The sequence below is a fragment of the Pezoporus occidentalis genome, unplaced genomic scaffold, assembly GCF_034315485.1.
Source record: "Pezoporus occidentalis ecotype Australia unplaced genomic scaffold, CSIRO_AGI_Poc_V1 ctg135, whole genome shotgun sequence".
NCBI classification, from domain to species: domain Eukaryota; kingdom Metazoa; phylum Chordata; class Aves; order Psittaciformes; family Psittacidae; genus Pezoporus; species Pezoporus occidentalis.
In genome coordinates, this window is record NW_026913157.1 from 2,950,144 (window position 1) to 2,976,449 (window position 26,306).

The 26,306-nt window shown below is 38.6% G+C and overlaps 1 protein-coding gene and 1 long non-coding RNA gene across 2 annotated transcripts in view; one reads left to right on the forward strand and one right to left on the reverse strand.

Moving 5' to 3' along the window:
- The window catches only part of LOC134158846 (uncharacterized), a 58,597-nt gene that overhangs the window by 11,553 nt on the left and 20,738 nt on the right, over nucleotides 1–26,306 (reverse strand). The gene's annotated exons all lie outside the window — the stretch shown is intronic.
- Nucleotides 46–17,205, forward strand: PLA2G15 (phospholipase A2 group XV). The gene is made up of 6 exons (XM_062609182.1): nucleotides 46–267; nucleotides 8,178–8,334; nucleotides 9,613–9,731; nucleotides 11,294–11,392; nucleotides 11,853–12,077; nucleotides 15,707–17,205. The coding sequence occupies exons 1-6, from the start codon at nucleotides 123–125 to the stop codon at nucleotides 16,216–16,218; spliced, it is 1,257 nt and encodes a 418-aa protein (XP_062465166.1). The 5' UTR covers nucleotides 46–122; the 3' UTR covers nucleotides 16,219–17,205.

Sequence of the window (26,306 nt, forward strand, 5' to 3'; positions counted from 1 at the left end):
CTGCCGGCGGGGCGGACCGGACCGGGCCGTTTTCTGTCCGGGCCGGGCGGTGGGGCCGTACTCCGGCATCTGCGACGGGGTGCGGTGTGCGGCTCCCGGCCCCGGGGTTATGTGCTAGGGTGATGGTCCTGCCGGCTGGCGCCAGGCTTCTCCCGCGCTCAGGAGGGAACCCATTCCTCAGCCTCCTCCTCCTCTTGCTGCTGCTGCTCTGCCCCGGCGGTGGGTGCCTGCCTCGCCGCCGGCCCGCGGGGCCGCCCGTGGTGCTGGGTAAGAGCCGGGGGGCGGCGGTGCAACTGGCGCCGCTGAACCGGGTCGGACCCGCCGTGCCCGCTGTCGCGCCGTGGGTGGGGAGGCAGCAGGAGGCCCGGGCGCCTGCAGAGCGTGGCGGGCACTGCCGTGGGGTGCTCTGCCCGTCCGGCTGTAGCCGCAGCTGCCCGGAGTGCTTCGCTGAGCGAGCCCGCGTAGGGCGCCCTAGCGCCGCGGCGCGTACCGCGGGGCGCCTCCAGTGGGCACGGAGCGTCTTCTCCGTGACTGTCCTGGCCCGGCCGCAACGGCGAGAAACGCGGGCCCGGGCCGGGTCGGGGGGCCGGGGGCAAATGCACTGCAAATGTTGGGTTTTCTTACGTTGTCAGCGAGTACGGGGAGAATAAGGCTCGCGTAAACACTTGTTTAGCTCATTAATTACAAGCAGACCCTCGACTCTCAAGTTTTTACTGTGTACGACCCTGCTGTCAAGGGGGTTGGAACGAGATGTGGGAAGAGCAGCAAGTGCGTGTTCTAGCAGCGAAGCCACGAGCGTTTATAAACATCACAGGCCTGTTTCATTGCGCAGCATGCAAAATGGATATGTATTACTAGCCTGTGGTTTCACCTGTTAAGACGAAATAACTTGTCATGAATATGTAGGCATATATTTCTGTAGTGGTTACTGTGTACTGTTCATTACATGCTGTTTGTATGAATTGATAAGAAAAATTGTAAATAAATTTGAAATATTTTAGTAACATCTTCCTAAATTGTGAATCTTAAGGGTTCCAATAATATTAAGTGTATTTGGTGACATTAATGTCAGCAGTCAGTCCTGTGGGCATATTCCCTATGTTTTTATGCAGTTAACTTTGTTGATAAAGGGGGAAGAAAAGTAGGAACGTGGGGAAAACAGTGGGAAAAGGTTGATCAGTGGCATGTTCTTCAGTTTATATGTAATAATTTGGGCTCTGTTATTGGCTTTTACTGTTACAAACTTCTGACCTGAAAGTGTAAATGCTAAATGGGAACTTCTGTAAGATGCTGTACCTTGGGACCACCATGAGCAAACTCACTATCCTCAGCAGACAGCTGAACTGGGAGGATGTAGAAGTGGAGATAGAACTGCAGAAGGCTGTTCTGGCAGGCTGGAGTTGAAGTGCGCACAGAAGTTCTGTGCATTCTGCCTGTGGTGGTTAGAAGCAATCTTTCATTCCATCTTCCCACTCTAGTGCTGGGGCTTAGTAGTAAGCTTTGGTGCTTATTCCAGTGCAAGCTACTTGATGACAAGGTGATAGCGTTTTATAGCTGCTGAGCTGCAGTTGAACTCTAGTGATGAAGGATTCAAAGAAGATTTAAAAGCAATAGGGATGAAGGGATACTGATTATAGAAGTGTAGAGTTACTACTCCTGGATTTACTGCAAGTATGTATGATCTCTGAAGATGCTTTTAGAAACCAAGGCTGACCTACATTTAGGTTTCCTAAGAGATTTCTGGTAAACACTGCCTGCCTGAGCGCATGCTCATCAGCGAAAGCTTTAAAACACAGACTTCCTTGCCATTACAATGAATCTTCTTTGAATGCTACAGAACTTGCATCTCTTCCCATTCTAGTCAGTGTCTGTGGTTTAAAACTTGAAGTTTCCTGCTGTCCCACCATGAGCTTGAGAGAAAATGAGGATTGAATGCATCTGAACATATACAGACTACCCCCCAAAAATAGCTGTTTGAAAAAGTAGGTGCCCTTAGGGAGTGATTTGCTGTAACTTCCCAATGTAAAATACCATTGTTTTTTGATGTATGGAAACATCTGTTGTCTTAAAATCAGCTGCGCTAAGAGCTTAAGTTAGTTAGACATGACATGGGCAGTGAAGATTGAGCAAATAAAGGAGAGGAAGCAGTGACTGTTGGCCACTTGCTGGTTCTGTATGAAAAGTTCTCATCTTGATTGTAGTTAACTTTTCGTGACCTTTTCTTCACCCTTCTTGCGTATGTGACACATTAAGATAAGCTTTTTAGGAATGAGTGTGATGGTGATGAGGATGGTAGAAGGGTTTAGGAGACTCATTTAGGGAGGCATTATAAGTGCTGTTTTATCACACGTGTTCGGGAGAGAGGAGAAAAACAGAGCTCACTGAAATGCTCCCAAATACAAGAGGATGTTGAGAGGGGGGTGCGAGACTGCAGTATACAGGCCTCTACAGCCGTAAGGTAGGTTTGAAGCCCCTATAAGAGAGGGATACAGTTGATTTTCCTGATTTAGCAGGCTGGCATCTATACCCTTAATTCCTCAGATGTGTTCAGTTTTCAGATATGCCTTTTATCTTGTGGCAAATGTGGTCTCGTGTTCTACGCATTCACTCTTGGTCTGTTCCAAAGTTAAAGCTCTTAAGTAGAGTTAATAAGTTTGGTCTTACTGTGTACCTGGCAGGTTGGGCATCTGATCTTAAGGAATAAAGAAAGAAGGAATGCTGTTTAAAGGAATGTTGCCAACATAATGATCACTTCGTAAATGTTTTTGATCAGTGGTGGTCACAAGACCCAGGGCAACTTCCTTCAAATTATTTTTGTTTTAATGACCCCGCTGGCAGTTGCAACCTGTGCTTACCCAAGTAACGGCAGAGGAAGTAGAGCAGTAGTTTGCAAATATGGGGAGTTTCTTATAGAAGGGTGACTGTGTTCTGTTCCCCAGGTACTACTGAATATACTGATTTTAGGAATATCAAATCTGAAAACAGGTGAGCTGCAATGTTTGGCTGTAGTTGTGGTGGCAGCAGATCTGGGACTTGGAGAGCCCCTTAACTGGTTTGGTGAGATGGCTAAGTCAATCATTAGTGCTCCCCCAGCTTGCCCTGTGACTTCTTATTGAACACTTAGTGGAGTCTTGTTCTTGCTAAAGTATGAGAAAATCAACCTGAGGAAGAAGTAGTTAATTTTGAGGTTGACCTACCTTAACAAAGGAGCTCACATAAGGAATGTGGGGAAAAGCACTGGTCCATTTGGATTAGACTGTGTTCTAAGATGGTGTGTGCACCATCATATGGTGCCTTAGTAGCAGGAGCTACTATTCCCAGAGATTGTGTCTGCATGTACCAAGGAAGCAAGACCCAGGGACCAAACCAATGTGGGTAGTAACTGACCGCAAAATACTGCACTGCAATTCCTCAGTTCTCCTTGAGCTTTAAATGAGAAAGCATCAAAGGTTATTCATGTAATTGTGGTACTGAAGAAGAAAAAACATGAGGTATAAGTCAAAACCTTACTTCCAGAGTCCTGCCTGAAGGCCTAATATCAAAGATGTAATGCTCATTAAAATGTAAGGTGATTGTCCTGGAGTTCCTCTCTCAAGAGTTTTTTGGGAAAAAGGAGCTACTTAAGGCATAAAAAAGAAACCCAAAAACCCAAACCCAAAACTTCCTGTTTAGCCAGAACAGTATACTCATACAGGAAAATCTCCTTTAAGAATCTCAATAACCTACTTAATACCTCTGCTCTACTGAGACTACCTATTAAAAATAGAGCTCTATATATTCGGTACAAGTGCTTCTGGATATCTGCATGTTTACACAAATCATAATATTTTTTGCTCTTCTCTTACAACTGATTGAATATTCAACACTCCTGTCCTCTAATTCACACATAATTTATTTTGTGCCTGATCTTCCTCCTTCATTTTCTCATATAGTCCATCAGTAATCACTATGTACTATCTCATGTCTTATCAATTTTGGGAGCTGATAACCTGTCTTTATAAGATCAGCAGTGGATTCACTGAACTCTTAACCTTTTAGAGCTGACTCAATGCATTTACTATATCAATGTTCTGATATCTTTTGCAAACAGTTTGTTAGGTACTTAGCTAAAGTTTTCTAGAAAGACACCTAAGTGAAGTTTGTTAATAATTGATTTCCATGCAAAAGAGGTTTGTCTGTGAATTCCTGCTGACTGCCAGTTGAGGTGTGTTTGTATGGTCAGCTGGCTAGATGTCAAGAGTGATTTAAATGTTTATGCCTCATGTGATCTGAGGTATCTGGAAGTATCATGTGAGGTGTTGTTTGCTTTCTTGTTCCTAATTTTAAACACAAGCCTTTTCCATGGCAGTCTGTTACTGAGTCTGTGAGCTACTTTGAGACATTCTCCTTAGAGAACTGTGGTCAGAGTTTAAAATTAATTTTCCAGAAAACTTGGTTCATTCTGCAGGAAGGCTAATTTATAGAACCAAAAAGATGTCGGATCTGAGGAAACTATACCAGTGAAAAAGTTAGGGTCATTGATATATAGCCAAAGGCATTCGCATTTAAAATAAAAGTGGTAAAAAAGCAATTGATGGCCTTTTTCCCCGCAGAGATTATAGTTTCTCGTCTCCCTAGTTATTGGATAGGGAGTATTTTTTTAATAGTTCTTTTTTCCAAATGAAATTTTAAGATCTCCCTATTCAGGGCTGTTGTTGACTGTTCTTTTCTATTTATTTCCTGGGTGTTATTAAGGCCAGTCATTTTCCAGGGTGCAGTTTGCTTCTTGTCTTCTGCTTAGAACTGTGCATCGCTCATTAAGGCTTGAGGATAGTGATAAGCAGGAGTATCAATGTATCCTAAAGCTAGGTATTGTAGTTCTCAGAAAAGTCTGTAACCTCTTTGAAATAAGCTCTCAAATGAAACTCGTAAATGTGCTTTCCATAAAGTTTAATCAAACAAAAACACATTCCAGAAGGAGATCTAGCTTTGTCAAGGTAGTTCAGAAAAAAACTCTGCAAAGGGTGCTATAATATTTGAAGTGAATTGGGCTCACCAGTTTATTAGAATGAGTTCTTCTGAGATGACTGCCTTTGTGAAAAAAGAGAATATGCTAGAACTAAGAGATCATCAAATCTGGTGGAAGCACTTTTTTCTGCTGAATATGAAATCTCATTTTATGTCCAAATGTTCCAGTTCAGAAGTCAATTCATGTATTGCACAACTGTGTATTGGGGAAGTAAGGGTACTGCTTGAGGTCTTGTCTTGGACATCCAGTTTTAACTAGTGCTGTTGTATTTTGCAGAGCTTCACTTACCCGTTTATTTTGTGCATTTATGGGGTCAGTCTGGAGGCTTTAGGAAGTAAGAACTTTCTCTAATGTTTCCAGCAAAAAGGCTTAGAAACTACAGATATTGGTAGGTGAGAGGATGAGGACAAAAACTGCTTACAGATTACTTTGCCCACAGATGCTTTCTGTGTATGGCCTGCAAGCAAAGGGAAATGTGTTTTTATTACTGCTTTCAAATTCATCACAGAAAATTCAGAAAGGTATGTCCTTACCCTACAGAATTAATCTTCAGTATGATCTTTTTTTAACCTGCCACTTATTAAAAAGCCACAAAGTAGTTCTCCAGCCAAAATGTAAATCATTAACACTGTTAAATTGTGTGGAATGGGAACTGAAACGTGCATGTTTCTTTCCATAATCTAAAAAATCAAGATTTGCATTTTGTTCCCTGTAGCTTCATCCTGAGCCCTTTTCAGCTTGCAGAACATACTTTTGGAAAGAAGTTGTGAGTTACAGTGATTAGCAGTTTCACTGCTAGTATGGAAATATAAACCTAAAAAAAAAGTCCCTGTTTGTTAGACCTGCTTTATGCTTTATAAACAAAGGCATCACACATGTACATGAGACTTCATATTTTAACTCCAGTATTGTGTCTTGGCACAGGTACAACTTGCCCCTTATCTTTGGTTTAGATTTACATAAAATTATCACTTTTCAATTTGTTCCTGATCAGCCCTTGAGTAAAAATTAGTATGTAATGTTTCTCATCTTCTACTCTGAATTGGGGCAGAAGCCTTTATCCTCCAGAAGCTTGAGAATAAGATATCTTAACTAAATTAAACTTGCAGTTAACTAAGATCACTCCATTAAGTTCAAGTAAGACTTTGTATAGCTTTCTGTTTTCCTTACTCTTATCAATAAATACATCTTGATGATAATCTTCTTCAGTTGTGAAGTCTTTCTACTCTAAGTAGGAGTGCTTACTAGAGTGCTGTTTGGAAACCTCAGCAAGTTCTTAAAACATCTGGTACTCTGGATGTTTGTGTAAGTCTTTTGAAAGATGTCTTTGCTGGAAGAACTTTATTTTTTCCCAAGGAAATGAGATTGCAGAAACAGAATGTCTCTCTCCTACTTTGTTTTGCATTGAAACGAAAGACAAAATTAACCTGTTCTGGCCTTGGCAGGTTTGCTGTTGAAACTGGCTAGTCATGAATGATTGATATAAATAGAATTACATTCTGTACCTTTTCTAATTAAAAGCACTGATACAGCTCAGGCATGAGACTGTGAAGCAAGCTGTTGGCATATAGTTCAATAAGCAATAACTAAACATCATTTTGTGAGGTACAAGACTGAACTGCAGTAAACTCTTTCTAGGGTATGATGCAATACTGTAGTCTCCCTTACTATGCTTTCCAATGTATCAAGAGTCCTTGAAGTATGACCTAAAATAAACTGTGGTCAGCTACTGGGTCTTTTAACATTTCACTTGAGACTGCAGATACAAAAGCACTACAAACCTAATGAGGAAGAAGGGGTAGTTAATAAGGGAATCCTGAGGTATATCTTTTGTGGTGGGGCATAACCTGCAGTGGTAAGTTGCAAGAGTGTGGTTGTCCAGGTCTATATTCTGAAGTCCTGTCCTTTTTCAGGTCTGCAGTATTTCTCTGAAAGTATCTCTGGCTTTCCAGTGAAATTAAGTGTTCCACTAAAAATTATCTCTTTCTTTAAACCATTACTGAGAATCAATGTTCTATAGCACTTCAGCTCTTTTGATTAAGTAATTTACTGAAGTAGGGGGGAAAAAAAGCAACTCTGTGGGTAGGCCTGCATTAAAAAACTTCAAAATGAAGCATTGACAAGTGAATAGGATGAAGTGATGCACACACCAAAAAGGTGGGGGGTTGTGGAGCTGAAGGGAGTGGGGGGGAACCCTTAAGAAGTACCTCACTCCTGATTTTTTTTTTTTTTTCTACTACTTCAGTAACTGAAAAGGTTCTCTGTATCTTTGTCTTTTTGGTTCTTGAGGGGAAAAAATTATTAACCATAAGAGAATGTAGGATATTTCTCTGCAAACTTGCTGCTGAAATAAGAGCATTTTTATAGAAATGATATTCCTATCTTAGTCTATTTTTTTAAATAAGTAAAGGAAAATAAAACTTTATCAAAGGAATACTGGCATTTAATGCATCGTTCAAGCAGCACACTTCAGAGAAGGTGCAGATAACAAGATCCTTCTCTCCAAGTATTACTAACGTAAAGTATTAAAAAAAAAAAAGTGAAGACTGAAACTAGTGTTGTATCCAAACCTGAATGGAAAAGATACGTATTTGGGCTAAATGCTAGCAAAATAAATCTTGTGTAGCACATGCACGGTTGAAGCTGAAGAAGTAAAAATAAAAAACAAACGGAGCTGATCTTTCTCACTTTTGACTATTTTTTACCATCAGATTGATAGTTTGTAGGCAGCTGTTTAAAGAGAACAGAAGGAGCTGCATGTGCAGTTGCAAAACTCTGAAGAAAAAAGTCTTTCAGAAAGACTGAGTTTGCACTTTAAAACACAGATAACTTAAACATCTGAAACCACCTGTTTTCGTACCTATGGCCTAATATGACCTGACACTACATGGTCTGCTCTTTGAAGTTACAACTGTTGATCCAGAATTATTCTACATGGTAGTTCTTCAGCTACTGATTTTTGAAAACCTAAGTATTTTCAATTTATGGAAAATGTTCATGCAGCATATTGTTTTTATGTAATATGTTTTTTATTTTTCATCCAGTTATGAAGCTTTATGGTGTTTCTGAAGGCAATGTTACCATGAGGGCTACAATATTATGATATATATATTATAATGTAAAATGTTATACACTTAAAGTTAAAATGCCTCCTTTTTATATCTTTCAGTTCCAGGAGACTTGGGCAATCAGCTGGAAGCAAAGTTAGATAAACCATCCGTAGTGCACTATCTCTGCTCTAAGAAGACAGACAGTTATTTTACACTCTGGCTGAATTTAGAATTGCTTCTTCCTGTCATCATTGACTGCTGGATTGATAACATCAGGTAAGACCAGAAATGTTGCTCTTTGCAGTTATCTGCTTTCCTTAGACTGACATACTTTGTATAGAATGGCTGCCTAAAACTTCCTTTTCTCATTCAAGACCAGTGAAAAAAGTTGTTTGGAATTCTGCTAGGTGGAGTGACAGGATGCGTTAGAAGATATGGCTCTGTTGCATCTAAGGTAGCTGTTCACTGATGAAAAACAGGTTCTCCACGAGTGGTTTCTGCTGCTTTCTCTCCTGCTGGTTAACTGATACTGGTTTGAGCACTTATCGGATGCCTCTACAGGCTTATCTAAAGCAGAAAGGTTTCTGCTGTTTTGATAAGTACTTACATTTTGATGGGGCAAGGGGAAGGAGGTTCATTGAGCAGCTCAGAGGGACAGACAAGGGGAATGGGAGCTTGCACTTGTGCTGGCAGCATGTCATCAGCAGTCTGGATGGGCAGCTGAGACACGAGTTTCTTTAAGGGCAGTCTGGAAGTCTCTCCAGAATCATTTTGGTTTTAAAAAATTGGCTAACTTAAGGCTTCCAGACTATTTCATCATTCAGTCTGCTTCTCTAAGATTCCTGTAAAAATCATATAAATACTCTATGAAAACAAGAAAAGCTTAGCTTGTGCAATTTAAAACCATGATATTTTATGTGAATGTACTGAGCTGTTATGTAGCTGTACCTCTGCTTTAAGTCTTGCCATAAGCCTTATAGACTACAGATTTTTCATGTGTGCAGGTTTGAGTATGAGTTCAGATTCTAAGATTCCATCAGGTACCAGCTGTTACGGGTCAAGAAATAGAGTACTCTCATGCTGATGTGGGTGTTCTAGTTAAACAGCAATGAATTATTTTTATCTGGGAGATATTTTCTGATATCTAATTTTACAGGTATTTTATCTTCTACTGTCATATTTTTCCGTTTCTGAAAAGTTTTCTGCTTTATGTGGCCTGATGCAAAGTGAAATAGTATAGAACTGCATAAAGTAGCTTATATTCTGAAGGTCAGCCACAATTCTGCATACAGAGTTTTGTAGAGAAGTCTTAGATTCTGCATGTAAAGTACTAAATTAATCAAAGTAACTGCTTACATTGTATAACCTCTTATCTAGAGCTGGAGTACTCTTGTCATGTCTACCTGTTTGTGGTTTTTCTTTTTCTTTCTTCCTGGTAATAGCTCTTAAAATTCTTGTTACTGCACTCAGAATGTAAGATCCAATGTAGTTGAGACTTGTCATGTGGTAATACAACATGTTTCATGTGTTTTCTCTCTCGTTTCTCCCCCCCAGGCTGGTATACAATCGAACAAGTAAGATTACAGAGCCACCAGATGGGGTAGATATCAGAGTCCCAGGTTTTGGGCAGACATTTTCTTTGGAGTTCCTTGACCCAAGTAAAAGGAGCGTTGGTATGTACAAGCTGTGTCTGAAGTGCTGTGTCACTTTCAGGAATTTTCTAGTGTGTCTACAAGCTACTGATAAGTGATTTCAAATTACAGTTCTGTTTAGAAGTAGAAAAACTGATGGGTTTTTTGGTGGTAGGGTAGCATGAGCTTTTAAGAGTCTTCATTGGATTATATCATTTTGTTTGTTGTTTGGTCTAATAGATTGAGACAAGAAGATTCCATGTTATTTATTCTTGTGCCAAATTTAAGTTCTCTGTATGAAACTCAAATAGGCACTTTGAAAATAGACAGTTTTGGAAAATGAGATGGGTTGAGTAGAAAATTCTGTGACTGAAGCTTAACAAACAAAACCAAAATACAGCCACTTCATTTAAGCTGGGTTCTGAGTAAGATCCTTTTTGGCCTTAGGAATGAGTTAATAGGCTTGGCAGATCTAGTACCATGCTCTGTAGTTCCCTGTCTTTTGTCAGTGTCAGAATAATTCCATAATTATGTTTGTGCTGCAGAAAGTTTTCGCAGTAATGTGTTTGCAGGGATTATTTTTTTTTATTTTTATATAATGTTTTATAGAAATTGTCTTTTGGAAATTGCTGAATCTGGTTATCTTTTGTGAGTTGTTAGCTGTGGCTGAAGAGTAATTTAAATCAGTAATGCAATGAGCTGTACATACTTCATGGATTTCTTTTTCTTTAGGAAGCAATCTCCAAAGGGGTGGTAATGTGCTTACTGATCTTCACTAGATAACACTCATAGCTAGAATAGGCCCATATTTAAAATTGTCTCTGTTCACTTCAGGGATTATATGATAAGTACTCAAGACTAACAAGTGAGGTTCTGCTCAAAACTTAGTTATGACTGTGTTCGACAGGGTGTTTTGACTCTTAATTTTTTAAACTGTTACTAGATGCATTTAACTGTGGTAATACTTAAATCCTATGCACCAAAGCTTGTAATATGTAACATCTTCCAGTATCTAACATGAGCCGGTCTGCAGATGTTTATCTTCTTTCCTATTAAAGCATTGTGTTCGGTCACTTAAGTCTTAGCCCACTGCCTGATAGGTAGAAAAACATTCTTGCTGTAGTTGCCATAACTTTGCCTCAGGGGTATGCTGTAAGCATTTGCTTCCAAGAATAGATGTTGGCCAATCTTATGAATGTATTATCTACTTTACCTGAAGTTAATCTGCAATCAACAAAAGCTAGGACTCTTAACAGAGTAACTTCCATGATGTATTCTTTACAGTTCAAGGGTAAGACATTTCTGCCAAAGAAAATGTATCCATTTCGTGTATACCACATTTTTTTGCAAAATTTGATAGATCAGCCAACTAGTAAAAAGTTTTAATTATATTCTGTCACTTTCGGGGGATAGTGAGCATAACTCATTTTGTTTGATATACAGCTTTCTAGATTGCCAAAGGCTACCATTTTAATGTTAATACTTTAAAGTCTGTATATATGGTATCAGAGATAATGCTTCCAGAACTTTTTTGTGGAATAGTGTCTGACAGCTGCTTCTAATGCTAATCATTTCACTGTTGTGTTTCTGTCTTCTGTCTACAGGCAGTTACTTTTATATGCTGGTCCAGAGTTTAGTAGACTGGGGCTATAAACGTGATGAAGATGTAAGAGGAGCACCTTATGACTGGCGAAAGGCACCAAGTAAATAGCATTGTTACTTGAATACAACTTTGACTCTCCAGTCAGCAAATACTGTTCTGGGTCTCTTCTCCTCTCCCACCTTTACAATTACACTTAATTTTGACTAGTTCTTGTGGCCTGGCTATCCCTGGACTGAGATGCAAGCTCTGTGGTGTAGTTTCTTTTTTGCTTTAAGCAACTAGCCTAACTTGCTACTTAAGACTTGCTTAAAAAAACAACAGCAAAAAACCCCACACCAGCAAAATGCATCCCCACAAAAACACCCAGCTCTCCCACTGGGATTTCTAAGGTCTGCATTCCACAGACAGTGGAATTTGCACATCTTTTCATTAAAAGCACAATTCTTTAAAAGTTGTTTGGGTTTTTTTTTTGGGTTTTTTTGTTCTTTTTTTTTTTTTTTTTTAGTTAAGCATTCACACTTTATTATTATACCTGTGTAACCCATATATGTTTATTTTAGATGAGAACAGAGACTATTTTGTGGCTCTTCGTAAGATGATAGAGTTAATGTATGAGCAGTATGGAAGGCCGGTTGTCTTAATTGCCCACAGTATGGGTAACATGTACACCCTCTACTTCCTCAACAATCAGACTCAAGATTGGAAAGACAAGTACATAAAGGATTATGTGTCATTAGGTGCTCCATGGGGAGGAGTGGCTAAAACTCTCCGTGTGCTGGCTTCAGGTAGGTAATTGAGAGTTTGCAACATATGTTGTTAGTAGTACAAGGTACTAACTAGACTCTTAATCTCTTAAGACTGGAGGATGAAAGTTTAAGATAATATGAAGTTAAAAATAATTTTTTTCATAAATGATGGCAACTTGATGTTGCAATCCCTGTGACCAGATTGTCATTCTCTTATGTTTATGGAAGTGGACTGAATTTTTTTTCATCCCTTAACAGGGAGCTGTGTCCCTTCTTGACTTCTTCTAACCCCTTTTCAGCAGATCATTGTCATCCACTGTTTAGTGTGGTGTCTTCTACTTCTGTAACTTCTGCCTCCAGCCTGATTGCTATCTGTTTAGTATTGCAAAGCTAACAAGGAGTCGAGAGCATTCAGTAGTTTCCTTTGATTAAAGATAACATGGCTGCTTCAGGTTAACATTAAGGAAAATTTGCAGACATGGTGATGAAGTGATCCCTGCTGCACAAATGCGCATCCAAAATTATAACTCTACAGATAAGAAAAGTGAATCTTTGACATCTTGTGTGTAGCATACTGGATAGGCCCAAGTCTAAACGAAATTGAATAAAGAAGCATAATGTATTTCACTAAATAGCTGCAAATAAGTGATAGAAAAAGCATTTTACTCCATCATGTGATACTATGATTATTTCACGTGTTTTGGCATATACTACATGATGTTTCTGGCTTGGTTTTTTTTTAGTTTGTTTTCAACTTGTTAGCTTTGGATATCACTATCTTCTTCAACACTGACTTCAAAACTGGACTTCATCAAAATGCAGAACACACAGCAAGTGCTAGCCATGCATGGACAGATCAAAAAATGCTTTGCTTAGCGAAGGCGTTTGATTCTAAATAGTAGTGCACAGCTCAGTTAATAATCAGAACCTGAACTGGGTGTTTGTATTGAGTTATACACTGTTAAATCTATTGCAGTGTAAAAATTCCCTTTTCCCACAGGCTTCATCTAACAAGTTTGCATGCTACAGAAAAGTCAGGAAGTGAGCAATGCTAGTATGACCTTCATAAAATCCCATGATTATGTAAAATTCCACAGCCCAGATTTCTATTGGATTAAACTTTCTTGTATCACATATTTTATCCTTTATAATGTATCTCATCCAAAGTGATTAGTTATACAACTGTATCATGAATAGTCAAATTTCTACCAAAATGAGAATCATAATGAATCATGTAGGAAAGTTAAATGAGCAGAATACATCAGAATGTACATTTTTTAGGCTAGTTCTGTCTCAAATATCTGTAGTAAATCACCACCATCAGGCGTTAACACTGGGATTACATGTGTTAGAAACTACATGAGTTTTAAAACTGGCCTTATCAGGGTCTTCATATGCAGAACTGTTGCTTTAAAGAAAAATACTACATTGCTGCAGGAAAGACAAGGCAAGCTGTGAATGCATTCTTTCTACTCCTGTTCCTATTTATAATATGATTATGGCTAGGAACTTCATGCCAAATCCACAGTTGTGTTATTGAAGTGGTAAACAGTACACAAAGCATTACTTTCTCTAGATCGTATTCGATACTTTCTGCTACTTACTCATGCACTTTGGAAGATCATCATTACAAAGGCAGTGCCAATAAAGTGAGAATGTTGTTGCCACTGTGGTGAGCTGAGACCCGAAGTTTACTGTGGAGGTTGATTTGGTTTTTTGTCAACTTGGGTTGCTAGCAGGGTCTTCCTTAGACCTAATATTTTGTTCGCTGTAATGTCAGTGAGTGTTGTGCCTGCTGACTTGAGCATGGTCTTGGCCATACAGTATTTCTGCACTTCAGAGAAAAGTAAAGGATTTGGTAAGCACTTCATGACAGTTCTGTGAAAGAAGGCTGGAACAGTCAGGTCCTGTGGTTGGTTGTTCTACTGGAAATAAATTTTGTGAACATCCCTTTCACTGTGCAATTCAAAACTCAGGCTTTCTTTGCTGAAAACTGCCAAGTCTGATTCAGTAGCTTAGTGGTGAGTGTGGACAGTTCAGTTTTATACCACACAGTAATCTTAAACACGTTACAGGACTTTTGTGATTCTTGCTGTGCTCTTTGGAGTGTTCTTTTTATCTGTTCAGAGTTAATGGTAGTCAATGTTTCCATACAGTCTTCCTCAAGATGGCATTAAAGACTGTGCTTTAGGACTTGTGCTGAAGCAACAGTGCCACCGTATGGAACTGAAAAATCTGCTTCACGGCTGTTACAGTAATAGCGGTTTTGGTTGCAGTATTTCACTTTTTATGGTGTGGCTGACCTGGATCACTGTGTGTTGAAACCACTGGAACCAATAAAGGCAAATTCAAAGTTCAGCTGACAAAAGAATTGAAGTGTGCTGGCTGTTGTGATTATGGAAAATAGATCGGATGAAATGGTCGCTGTGAAAACAAACTCTGATTTTTTTACAATAATATGTATTGGTTTCTAGTAAGGACTATATCTGCCATTTATTAAGCAGCTTCTAGTTTTGTTGAGATGCAAGAAGAGTAGTTAAAATATGAAGAAAGGTGCATATAAATTATAACGTAGTCATGTGTTAGAGCAATATCTGTAACATATTGCTAAGAAAACAATGGATTTGATATCTCAAAAAAAAAAATCTTGAAATATTTTGGTCAAACACTAGTTCTGTAATAACAGTAAGTCTAAACTTGGTAAAATGTAACAATAGTGTGGGGTTTTGGGTATCTAATTTAAGACCTGTTCTAGTTCTCTAGATTTGTTCTGAGCAACACAATTATTTCAGCCATGTTGAAACGCTTACTGCAAGGGAAGATGATGGTACTGGCAATTTTGCATGGTTTCTACCAGAAGCCAACAAGCTCCAACATATCTTTTGCTGTGAAGTACTATGCCTGGAGACTGAATAGGTTACTGAGTGCAGCATTGTTATTTGATAACATAAAGCAGAGACAGTTACACTTGCTTTGCTTTTGTTGCCTTGTATGATGGTGAATTTTTTTAGGTACCTATGAACAGTCTGCCATTTTCTCTCAGTGGTAGGCACGTTCTGATAGGTTTTATTACAAAAGGAGCACATAAACTGGTAAAACATTACGTCAAATGGTAAATAAACCATATAGTAATTTTTATGGCTATTCTGAATGAAATACTGCTGCTCTGCTTGTTTTGAACATGCAAAACTTTAAATATTTTGTTAAGCCCATAAGGGCTCTTCATGAGTTCTTAAATATGTATGTATAGTAGTATTTACCTGTTCTTTCAGCAAAAACCTCATCTAGGTACTGAAATCACTGTAAAACAGGTTCCCAGAACAGCATGGAAGACAAAACTTGCAAATGGTACAAATAATGCTTAATAAAAGCTGATTTCTTCCTTTACTCAGGTAGAAAATACTTGCTTCTTTCACAAGGAACATGATGGAAAGTCAGCAGTGTTCTTGATTTGTCAGTCATTCATCAATTTGTATTTACATTTTAAAGTTATAAGGTAGTTTACAGAAGTTAATTAGCAAGATCAAATAAATGAAGAAAAACTTTTAAAACTGTGACTAAGCAAAAGGAATGATCTTTTTTTCATGTTATCCCTGTGAGTGGTAGTAATTGCTGCCGGTTTCCTACTTTGCATTGTGTATAATGAAATTCCACTTTTTTTTTTTAAGGTGACAACAACAGAATACCTGTTATCAGTTCACTCAAGATCAGAGACCAGCAGAGATCAGCTGTTTCCACTAATTGGATGCTCCCGTACAACTACACATGGCCTCCAGATAAGGTCTTTGTAAGAACACCTACAGCTAATTACACTCTTAGAGATTACCAGAAATTCTACAGGGACATCAATTTTGAAGATGGCTGGCTCATGAGACAAGACACTGAACCCTTGGTCTACCAGATGACACCACCTGGTGTGCGCATACACTGTCTTTATGGTACTGGCGTGGAAACACCCGATTCCTTCCATTATGAAAGTTTTCCAGACAAAGAACCCAAGATCTTTTACAGCGATGGGGATGGTACAGTAAACTTACAGAGTGCCTTGCAATGTCAAAAGTGGGTGAACATGCAAAAACAGAAAGTGGTGGTATTTGAGCTTTCAGGAAATGAGCATATTCAGATGCTATCCAATGATACTACAATCTCCTATGTGAAAAAGCTGCTTTTTGATTTGTGACACCCTGTGTTACTTTCCTCACCTGTGATGCCTTCCCTTAAATATGGGGAAAATGCCTTTTAATCTCTTGGTATTTAGATATTTGAATTATTTATTTTGTGGGGATTTTTTTTAAGGCTGTGTTTGAAAAGTTGTTTGGTGTCCTAAATGATTGTCTCTGATTTGTGCTTATGATGCTTCATGGTATTTTCACATTCTGCAGATTTGGTCAAATAAGCGTTTTGGTGCCTCTGGTGTGTGCGTCTAGTATTATACAACCTTTCACTTGGAGATTGTGCAGCCCGTGCACATACTACGTAGTATCAGATGCCTGAGTTCCTTTGGGTGACTGTGTATTTGCAGGGTTTGGAGTGAGAGGGCTGGGAAAGGCTGCAGGTTCAGATGCCCATAAAACAAGATAATAATACTACCAATTGAGAAGCACAGTAAACTTTTAAAAAGGTCTTCCATATTTTCATTCACAGTTTCCAGTACTTTAGTTTGTAAGTGTGCACATCTACTGGGTAAAATAGGGAAGACCTCTGGCTGGTACTGTGTTACCTTTGTCACAATCCAGACTTGCTTTTATTACAGCTTTTGGGAAGAGAGAGAGATGTTTGAATGACTTCAATTTCTTAAATACTTTTAAAATTTTTTTTTCCTTTTTAAGAAGGAGAAATTGTTTGCTCGTGAACTTCTAGAACCTGATTATGTAAAATCTGAAGTCTGAGGAATTCTCATCTTGTGCTTTATTTATCATTGAGGGAAAGAAGCTGAACAGTGGTTGGTGCTTGCAATAGCCTTAGCTGTGTGGAGTAGTAGATAAATTAAAGCTAATTGAATGCTGTTGAACAATCCTTGTGGTGCAGAATTGCATTTCTGGGTGAAAGATCATCTCCTGTAGTGGAAATGATAATGGATGGTGGGCGTTAGTTCAAAAAGAAAAGTGAACTTCCTGAAATGGGGTGAGGAATGGAAGCCAGCATAATAAAGAATGATGTGTATAAACCTTGCTCTCAGTCAAATACTGAGAGCCACTTATTGACCAAGTAGTAATTGGACCAACATTGCATTCAGCTGAAAATAAACTTTACATTTTAAGACCGAAATTCATTTCCCGTAGGTTAAAAGTTTCATTGTTGCTGCTTCAAGAAGTTGGGATACACTGTTTCTTAAATCATAGAATCACAGAATAGTTAGGGTTGAAAAGGACCTCAGCATCATCTGTTTCCAGCACCTCACGCTAGACTGTGTTGCCCAAGGCTCTGTCCAACCTGGCCTTGAACATGGCCAAGGATGGAGCATTCACCACTTCTTCAGGCAACGTGTTCTAGTGCCTCACCACCCTCATAGTAAAGAACTTGTTCCTTGTATCTAACCTGAACTTCTCCTGGTTAAGTTTAAACCCATTACCCCATGTTACTGGCATTGTTCCACCTCTCAAATGTTTCAAGGCTCCTCTGGATGGCATCCCTTCCCTCCAGCATATCAACCAAACCACACAGCTTAGTGTCGTTGTCAAATGTTTCTATAAATTGCTGAACATGCAATTCTGTTAATTCTTACAGTACCATTTCACTAAATATTTAAAAATCTAACCCTGAACTCCACAGAAATGATAGCCTAAAGGCCATCATATTTACAGCTGTGATTACAGAAGTCCTGTTGGAGAAATAGCTGCATTCAAAGATTCTCTTTTGCTTGCTTTAAAACCAGTTGCCCAGATCAACTGTGCTTAGTTTTCTGAAAACACAATTCTGAATGCTTCCAAAATGCTAGGTCCTCCAAGGAAGATGTTCTAAGAGTTTCAGGAACTCATCAGAACTATTGAGGGTTTCTTACTTAAGAAACTGAAGTTGTCTAAATGGTAAAGTTTTTAACTTTTTTAGTAACATGCATTAAATGTTTGCTGCCATTAAATGCATGATATGTTGAAATGACAGGCTTGAAATTCTGTTATTGTAGACTGCAAATGCTTTAGTGCAGGAGGTAGGACTAAAGCTTTATGTTTTGATTCAAAAATGACTTGTAAATCCAGAGCAACTTGAACTAGGATCATTGATGAGCTAATTGTCTTCTTAGGTTTTTAACTTCCTTCATTTTCCCCCTGCATTTTCCTTATTAACTTTTGTTTATCTTGTCATCAGTTGCCCAGCAGCAATCTTACCCAGACTTTCCCAGACTGAGAACTTGGCTGCCGTAAGCCGCTTGTAACTGGTAACTGTTGAAAACAAAAGCAAACCCCTGAAACCCCCAAACTAAAAAGCACAACAACAGAAAACCCACATAAAAAAGTTTTTTAACCAAGTATTCTGTTTTATGTAGGGCTGTCATCTGGATATGCGTCAGGCTTGTGTTCTAAGACTGCTCAAAGATCATAAACTTCTTCCTGTGGTCTGACTCAATTGTTAAATACATTGCTATGTTACTGGTTTGCAATGGGAAGAAATTACAGAAGACAGCTCGTCACAATCTGTATTTCTTGCTGAAGTAGGATGCCCATTAATAAGCACTGGAATGAGTGGAGCTGGAGGCTGTATAGCAGGATACGAACATGGACATGAAGGGCTGAGAAAACGAAAACAAAATGTAAATAGTTCTTAACCTTAACTGGTTCTTAACCTGGTTTTCTAAGCTTCCATTAATCAGTATCATTTTCAATCTTATACTGAGAGTTTAGCTTCAGGGTTTTTTTTGTGATTTGAAGTTCCAAAATATGTGATTCTAAAAGATGCTTTTCCTTTCTAATTTTCTTTTTAACTACTTTTTAGTATTACTTTGCATCCCAAAAGAGGTGGGGGAAAAAAAAAAATCTCCTTCTTACCAATTCTGACAGCCTCTTACAGTGTTTCTGAGATCGGTTGACTACATCTTTTAACCTAAAGATTTGTAAATCAGCACTCCGTTAGCAGACAAGCCCTGAAGTGTGTCTCTGTAATAAACTTATGTTAGTTAACCTGGTAAAATTAAGCTCAAAGTTTTACAGGGTGTTTTTGGTGGGTATTTTTTTTGTTGTTTTTTTTTGTGGGGTTTTTTGTTTTGTGGATTTTGGGTTTGTTTTTGATTTTGTTTTTTGGTTTGATTTTTGGATGGGAGGTTTTTTGTGGTTTTTGGTTTGGTTTTTAATGTTGTTTGTAACTATGTAACCTTGTTGTGCAAGAGTATGTGTACCTATGTACTGTGTTAGAGCAAGCACGGTGCTTCTGGTGAAGTATGGTTTGTAAGTGAAGGTTTTGCATTTTTATGTCCATAAGTTGTGATTTTTCTACCAAACCATCTTCAGCCTTTTAATTTTCAGTTTCTTGCATATTAGGATGAAGTTCTCATTGGAAAGTGATTGCAGCAAGTAAACTCTAATTCTAATAATTGAAAATGAACCACTTCACTCAGCACGTTGAGAAGTGCTTGCTCACTATGGCATGTTCCTCTACAAGGCAAGAGTCTTCAGCATTACTGTTACAGGCCTGCTAGAGCTATTTGCACTTGAGCACTCTAGATCCTTATGGGGAAGAGATCTAAAGAAGTAAATCTTTATGAGAGGAGAATGTCTTCCTTAAGAGGAGTAACTCAAGTGCTTTGCCACACTACAAAGCTGAAATGTTTGAATTTACTGACATTTCTTTGTCAGTAAGACATCTATATTGATGATGTGTCTCTCTCTTTCCATAGTTTTTACTTGGTTTTATTCTTCCAGGATATTTTCAGAAGCCAAAAATAGTCTTGAGGACCAAATGTGTTTCGTGTTTTTGACTAAATGTATAGAAAATACTGAGGAAGCTTTCGTTGTAACACTTCTGAGGAGGTTCAGAGTCACTATGTGATTCTGTTTAAAAACAGAAGGCTTCAATAACTAGCAATAATTGCAAAGGACTTGCAGACCAAAGGAAGGAATGTTTGGTATTAAAGTAGTTCTTGGAGCACAGTGTGTTCAAGGCCCTCTTAAATTCAGGGAATGTTTGGCAATGACTTTGCTGCTCTACACTCAACAGTATTTTGTATGGAACGTATTCTGAGACCTAGCATTTTATATGCTCTTTTTGTGCATGAATGTGTTCAATAGATTTTTAATATTTTATTGTCAAACTTTGATAACATAATAAAGTTGATCTGATATAGTTTGTCTCCTGTTGTGTATAACATGTTGTCTCTCTGCTTGGATGGAATGTCAACTTGCTGGTATTCTTCCTTCCCAGAGTTTTGGTGTCTCTTTTCTCACAGTAGTTGCTTCTTGGTTCATCTTCCAAATACATCTGTCTTGTGATAAATTTGGAGTTTTGTGTTAATTGTTCTTGAATTTATGGGGATGTGGTACTGCAATTACTCTGTTTCTTTTGTTTGCTTCTTTCTTGCTCATCTTATGGAGGAAAAAAAAAGTTCTTGAGATGCCTCACACTTCTGTTAAGGTAATCATTTTGAAATTAGTCACTCAATCCTGAAGTGCCCCAGAAGCTTACAGTTGCCTTTATACTGTTGGTTTCCAAACTGATCCACAAGCCCATGCATGTAGACCATATAGTTTTATGATTGTATTAAGCAATCTTTCTGCAATTAAAAATAGTGCATTGTGGCTCTGAAGAAACTCTAACTGTAGACAGTTATTATGTAGGGTGGGGGGGGGGAAGCCTGGATGTGATCTCCCTTATCAAAGCAATCTAAAGGCCTGTTGGGCAAGTGTAAGTCCTCTTGTGGCTGGCCTGGGTGCTTCACTAACTTAGAGAACAATCGATTGCTTACGACTCTTGAGAAGAAAAAGTAGCAAGGCTGAAACTTGCCTTGTGGGAGTTTCCCTCCCCCGGCCTGCATGTGGTAAAGACTGTAATACAAGATGAGTGTTGTTGGCTGCTGCTCCTCTTTGTGACCTAGATCCCTATTAATTGGACATCTTGTCCCAGTACAGTTCTTGTTTATGCCTTCCTCAAGGTTCATTGACCCCTTATGATTGCAGAAGAAAAGGGAATGTGGCCTTTTTCCAGCTCCTACTATACTGGGGGAAGTGCTGCACTAAAGTAAATTAGTCCTGCACTGTGCCAATTCTTGGAAGAAGCTGGGAAGGCTGAGAGCATAGGGAAGGTGGGACGGAATGATAATGAAGCCTGGCTAGAGTGATGCCAAGCCTTGTGAAAGACTGCTCTTCTGTGCAATCCTAGAATACTGATGTAATGCTGGTGCTAGCTTGGGTTGTGCATCTTTCAAATAACAACCTTATAGTTGCATATTGTCTGATGCTATTTTTCTGTGCCATCTTAAATCCTTTCCCTAATTATGGGATCACAGTTTTGAGAAATGATGTTGACTTTCTCTTTAGCTTGAATTAGTTTTCCTCCAAACTTCTAGCTTAATAGTTTCCTTTGAAGACTAATTTACTTTGTGGTCATTCAGACCAACAAACAAGAATTAAATGCAATGTTTAGTTCCCAAATCAGCATTCTTCAGGCAAAAGCAGAATGTAATACAAGCCCAGGAAATCAAGGAAATTAATACACAGTGTTTTCCTCAAAATACTGATGTTAAGATTGTCTAAACTGTTTGTCTGCATTGTTGTTGCTTTCCAACTTCTTGTTCTATTCTAAACAGCATCTGACCACAATATCCTAATCCTGAACCCTTTTCCTTCTCATAACATAATGATAACTGATTTTGTGTGAATAGCAAGGTACCTTCATTTCAGTTTTTAGGGCCTATTTTGCAAATAGTTGAAGTTTGAGTTATTACCCCTACCTCAGTAGATTTAGAAGCAATAGTAGTTGGTAATCTTGAATCTTCAATTTTTTACCAGTACTGCATGCACTTAAAAAGTGCTTGATGTGGATCATTTTAATTCTCAGCTAACAATCATAAAAAAATAATCTGTTCTTTCTAGAATCATCTCTGTGGACTGGAGCAAATTTTTAAATTCAGGTTTTAACCAAAAACTGCACAACATTTTATCAGGCAGAGCTACTGATGAAAATCTAGAAAGCAGATAATTTTAAATGTTAAGGTATTGGACAGCCAAAGTATAAATAAAATATTTCTGTAGCCTTGTAAACTAGCTAGTGAACTAATGGACCTCTGTACTTGTGTTACCTGGATACGTAAATCCTTGGCCTAGTTACAAAATTACTTCTTTTATGTGAAGGAAAGTAATTTCATGATGCAAAAGAAAATGAGCTGTCTCTTTTCATAGAAAGAATGTTTAGCATCAAAAACATGAAAAAAAGGCTCAGAAGCTGGAAAAGATGTAAAAGTACAGTAAGATAAGATGAACAGACGTAACATGCAGTTTTAAATGAAATTTAAAATATCACTTTAGAAGATTAAAAATGCAAATAGAAAATATAATTTGACGCCTTTGACAAAGACTCTAACTAGAATCTCTCTCTGACAATTCTTCAACAGCCCAGTTTATGCAGTGACTAATTAATTTCAATGGATTTAGTGAATTTGAGGAACTTACATACTACACACTTTATGTATCAGCCTGAGATTGCCTGCTGTTTCTTGAAGAACTTGAATATCTAGGCTTTTGCTAAGCAGGACTATCTGACAGAGGTAGCTTGTGTTTGTGCATGCACTATTGAGCCTTAATAGTGAAAACCACTCAATTGTTCTGCTACTCTCTGACAACCAAAACTGGCAAAAACCCGAAAACCATAAAACATGACTCTGCCCCATTCCTCAACATCTGACCACATTTTGAATGTATTTTGATACGTGTTAAGAGAATCAGAAATGACTTATAATTTTCCTATCTGTTGCACTTCAACACTCTTTCTATCATATGCACCAAAGTCTAGCTGCCTCAGTGGAAAAAGGGCTAAAGCCAGTGGCTGTTTCTTACACAGGCTTCACAGCCACTATGAGCCCCACACTCCTGCAGTGCAGCAACGATGTCTGAGCCTGTGTGACTGTGCCTAGGAGATCTTTTCTTTGTGCTCAGTTATTTCTGTTCCTCATCCTGCCCAGACAGCAAGCTACTCTATGTCAAACATGGATATGGAGGTAACTAATGCAATGGATGGCCAAAGGCACAAACTTTCAAGACAAACCGGTTTTATGAACCTATGTAAATATTAATGTTCACCTGACCTTCAGAGGGTATGGCTCTGATTGGTAGCTATCAAAGACAAAACAAAAAATAACTATTTTGAACATTAAAGCCAAATCAAAACAATCCTTGATTTTTTTTGCCTGTAATCAAAGCTCGGGGCCAAAGGGTGCAAGATGTTGCTTCTAGCACGTCTCATGGTATTTGTAATCCTGTCTTTCTGGTAACTTGCTGCATTGCCTTGAGCAGAACTTTATAATCAGTTTTACTTTTCCCTGCCTTCTGTTAATTCCAGGGCTACATTCTTAGTGATCAGTGACTTCCGAGCTTTTTGTGTTTGTTCATTTAAACCTGTCTCAAAAGGTGAGGGCTTAGAAGGTAATGGACTTTTAATGGGGAGGAATTACTGAAGATTCAGTGGCATCATGATCTTGAGGCTGCAACTCCATCAATTTCTTATGGAAGTTTTTAGAAAGCATACCTTAACTTTGTCTAGAAATACCTAGACAAATAGGTATATAGGGAAGTTTGGAATTCAAACACTGCAACAATAGCTAAAATCATACTTCCTTCCTGGGACATGCTGCTGTTTGGGTTAGAATTTTGTGTGCCAAGGGCTCTTATTGCCATTGAAATCGGTATTTATTTAACTTCTGCGAAACAACCATAGGACTGTAACAACATTTTTGTAAAGAGGAGCCCTGTTTCACGCAAACTTTTGCTCTGGCTCCCGGTACAACTAACAAAAGATCCACTAGAGGGAGGAAGATCTCAACAAATGCTCAGGTGCGGTGCCCTGGCAATGAATGGCAGAGCTTGGTCATGGCAGTGAAAGTCAACGGGGAAGGAAAACATACCTTAGCACGATGGCATCAAGGAAATTTATTTACCGGACCTTAATCCAATATATTTTAATGACAGATACGCTGCACTGTTTGTCTACTTCAGTCTGCCCAATCTCCATTAGAAAGGGGTGATTTAGAGTATGCAGAACGATTTGTAAATGGGACTAAGTCTGAAGTGCCTCCTGTCCTGCAGAAATCTCTTTGCTGAAACAAAACATGAGTTCCTGGGGAGCTAAATTAAGAGGATTAACATCTAGTTTGTTCTGATGCCATTTATTCCCAGACATATCCTGGATGTGAAACAAATTCAGTAATAAAAACCCCTCTACTTTTTGGGCAAGAAATATGTTTGTGTAGTCTTTTATACTAGCAGAGATCTTCAGCAGCCCACAGCATGAGAGATTTGTGAACCTCAGACAGTTTGAAGGCCTTAATATTACATGTTTCACACCTCTTATAGGTTTTGTCTTTGGGTTGTTGGTTTCATGGTTGTTTTTTTTTTTCAACAGCAGCTAGAACTGACTGGAGGGTCCTCTTAATTCTGCGATGACTGTGATGCTGTATTATTCTTGGGAGATGAAAAATGGGAGGCTTAATGAATCTAAGTATACAAACCCTTATCATGTCTTTGGTTCTCATTGTTCAGATATGCTATGATTTTCTTCCCCAAAACTCTGAATAGTTTTTGGTTTATAGCTCTGCTGTGTGAGTGAGCTGGTTAAACAATAACACGAATGACTCTCATAAACCTGACAAGAACTGACAAGAACAAGGTTTCAGTTGACATAGTGCATACTTTAACATTCTATATTAGAAATGCAGTAGGGGGAAATAGTATGTAAGTTAGAGTTGGGTTTTCTTGTAATACTGAATGGTGTCTGTGTTAATTTCACTCAAGAAATCGAAGATTGCAAAGAAATTAAGACCTAATGTTCATATCTACAAAATGTTTCCTGTCCTGAAGCAATTGTTCATATGCAGATTCTGCTTTTGGAGGAACTTTAAATAGTAAGGCAAAGATTGTTCTATCTGACATAAATAGCAAGAAACATCAGCTTAATTCAAACTCTGAGTAAAAGAATCAGAAGCGTGAATTATATATCCATTCCCCCCCTCATGCTCAAGTTAAAGCACATATTGGATGTTAGTGTCTGAAGTCTGAGCATTAAGTGCAGTGACTGGGTACCAACAATGAAGCATGTATCTACACTTGAATTTTACAGGTCTGTAACATGTAATTCAAACTTGTTATTTAACAATTTCATAGGGTCGATGTATAAATATACTCAGTGTACAGTACTATGATGTACAAAACAAATCATGTATTTTTATAAAAGTACTGCAAATGCTGCTGCGTCTGTGGTTTTAACTGCACTGCTGAACAATGGACAAATATTGACCCTCAAAGTTTTCACTTTGCTACATCCACTGACTTAGATCTAGTAACCTTTCTGGGAAGACAGAATTATTGATCATGCTTCAATTGCATGTAAAACTGCAAAGGTCACCCTATGTGAGTAAAGTGTAAATATCCACAGTAATCAAGCCAGATGATAAATTCAGCTGCATGAAAATACTGTGCCTACAGGCTAAGTATTTTCATCAGTACTATTATTATTGAAATTCTGCTGTGTCTGAGGTAGTCAAAGAGATGCTAGCACAAGTCTAAGCAGTTTGATTAAGATGAGCCAGGATACTGCAGTTATTTCAGCTGTACCAACAGATTCTTTGTACCTGTATAAAAAAAGGCAAGATGAGAGTACAGGAAATCTCACTAGATACTTAAACTATCATGACCAGAGCAGATTAAAGAGGACAGTGTGTCCTGGGTTCAGCTGTAACAGCTATTTTCCTCCTTCCTAGTAGCTGGTGCAGTGCTGTGCTTCAGCTTTAGTCTGAGAACAATGCTGATAACACACCAATGTTTTAGTTATTGCAAAGTGATTCTTACCCTGAAAAAGGACTTCTCAGTCTCTCATGCTCTGCCAGTGATGCAGGTCAGAGTGTCTGGGGTGCCATGTCACCATATGACTTGTTTCTCAAGGCCCATGGTAGCGTTCTGGGCAGTGGCATTGGGCACAGCATATGTTTCCAGCCCTCCACTGGTTGCTTCCACCATGGAAAGCACATGGTGCTTGCCTTGATGGGTTAGTGGGAGTGTGATATAATCAATCTGGCAGGCCTCCCCGTATTTATACTTCAACCATCGTCCTCCATACCAAAGAGGCTTTACCGCT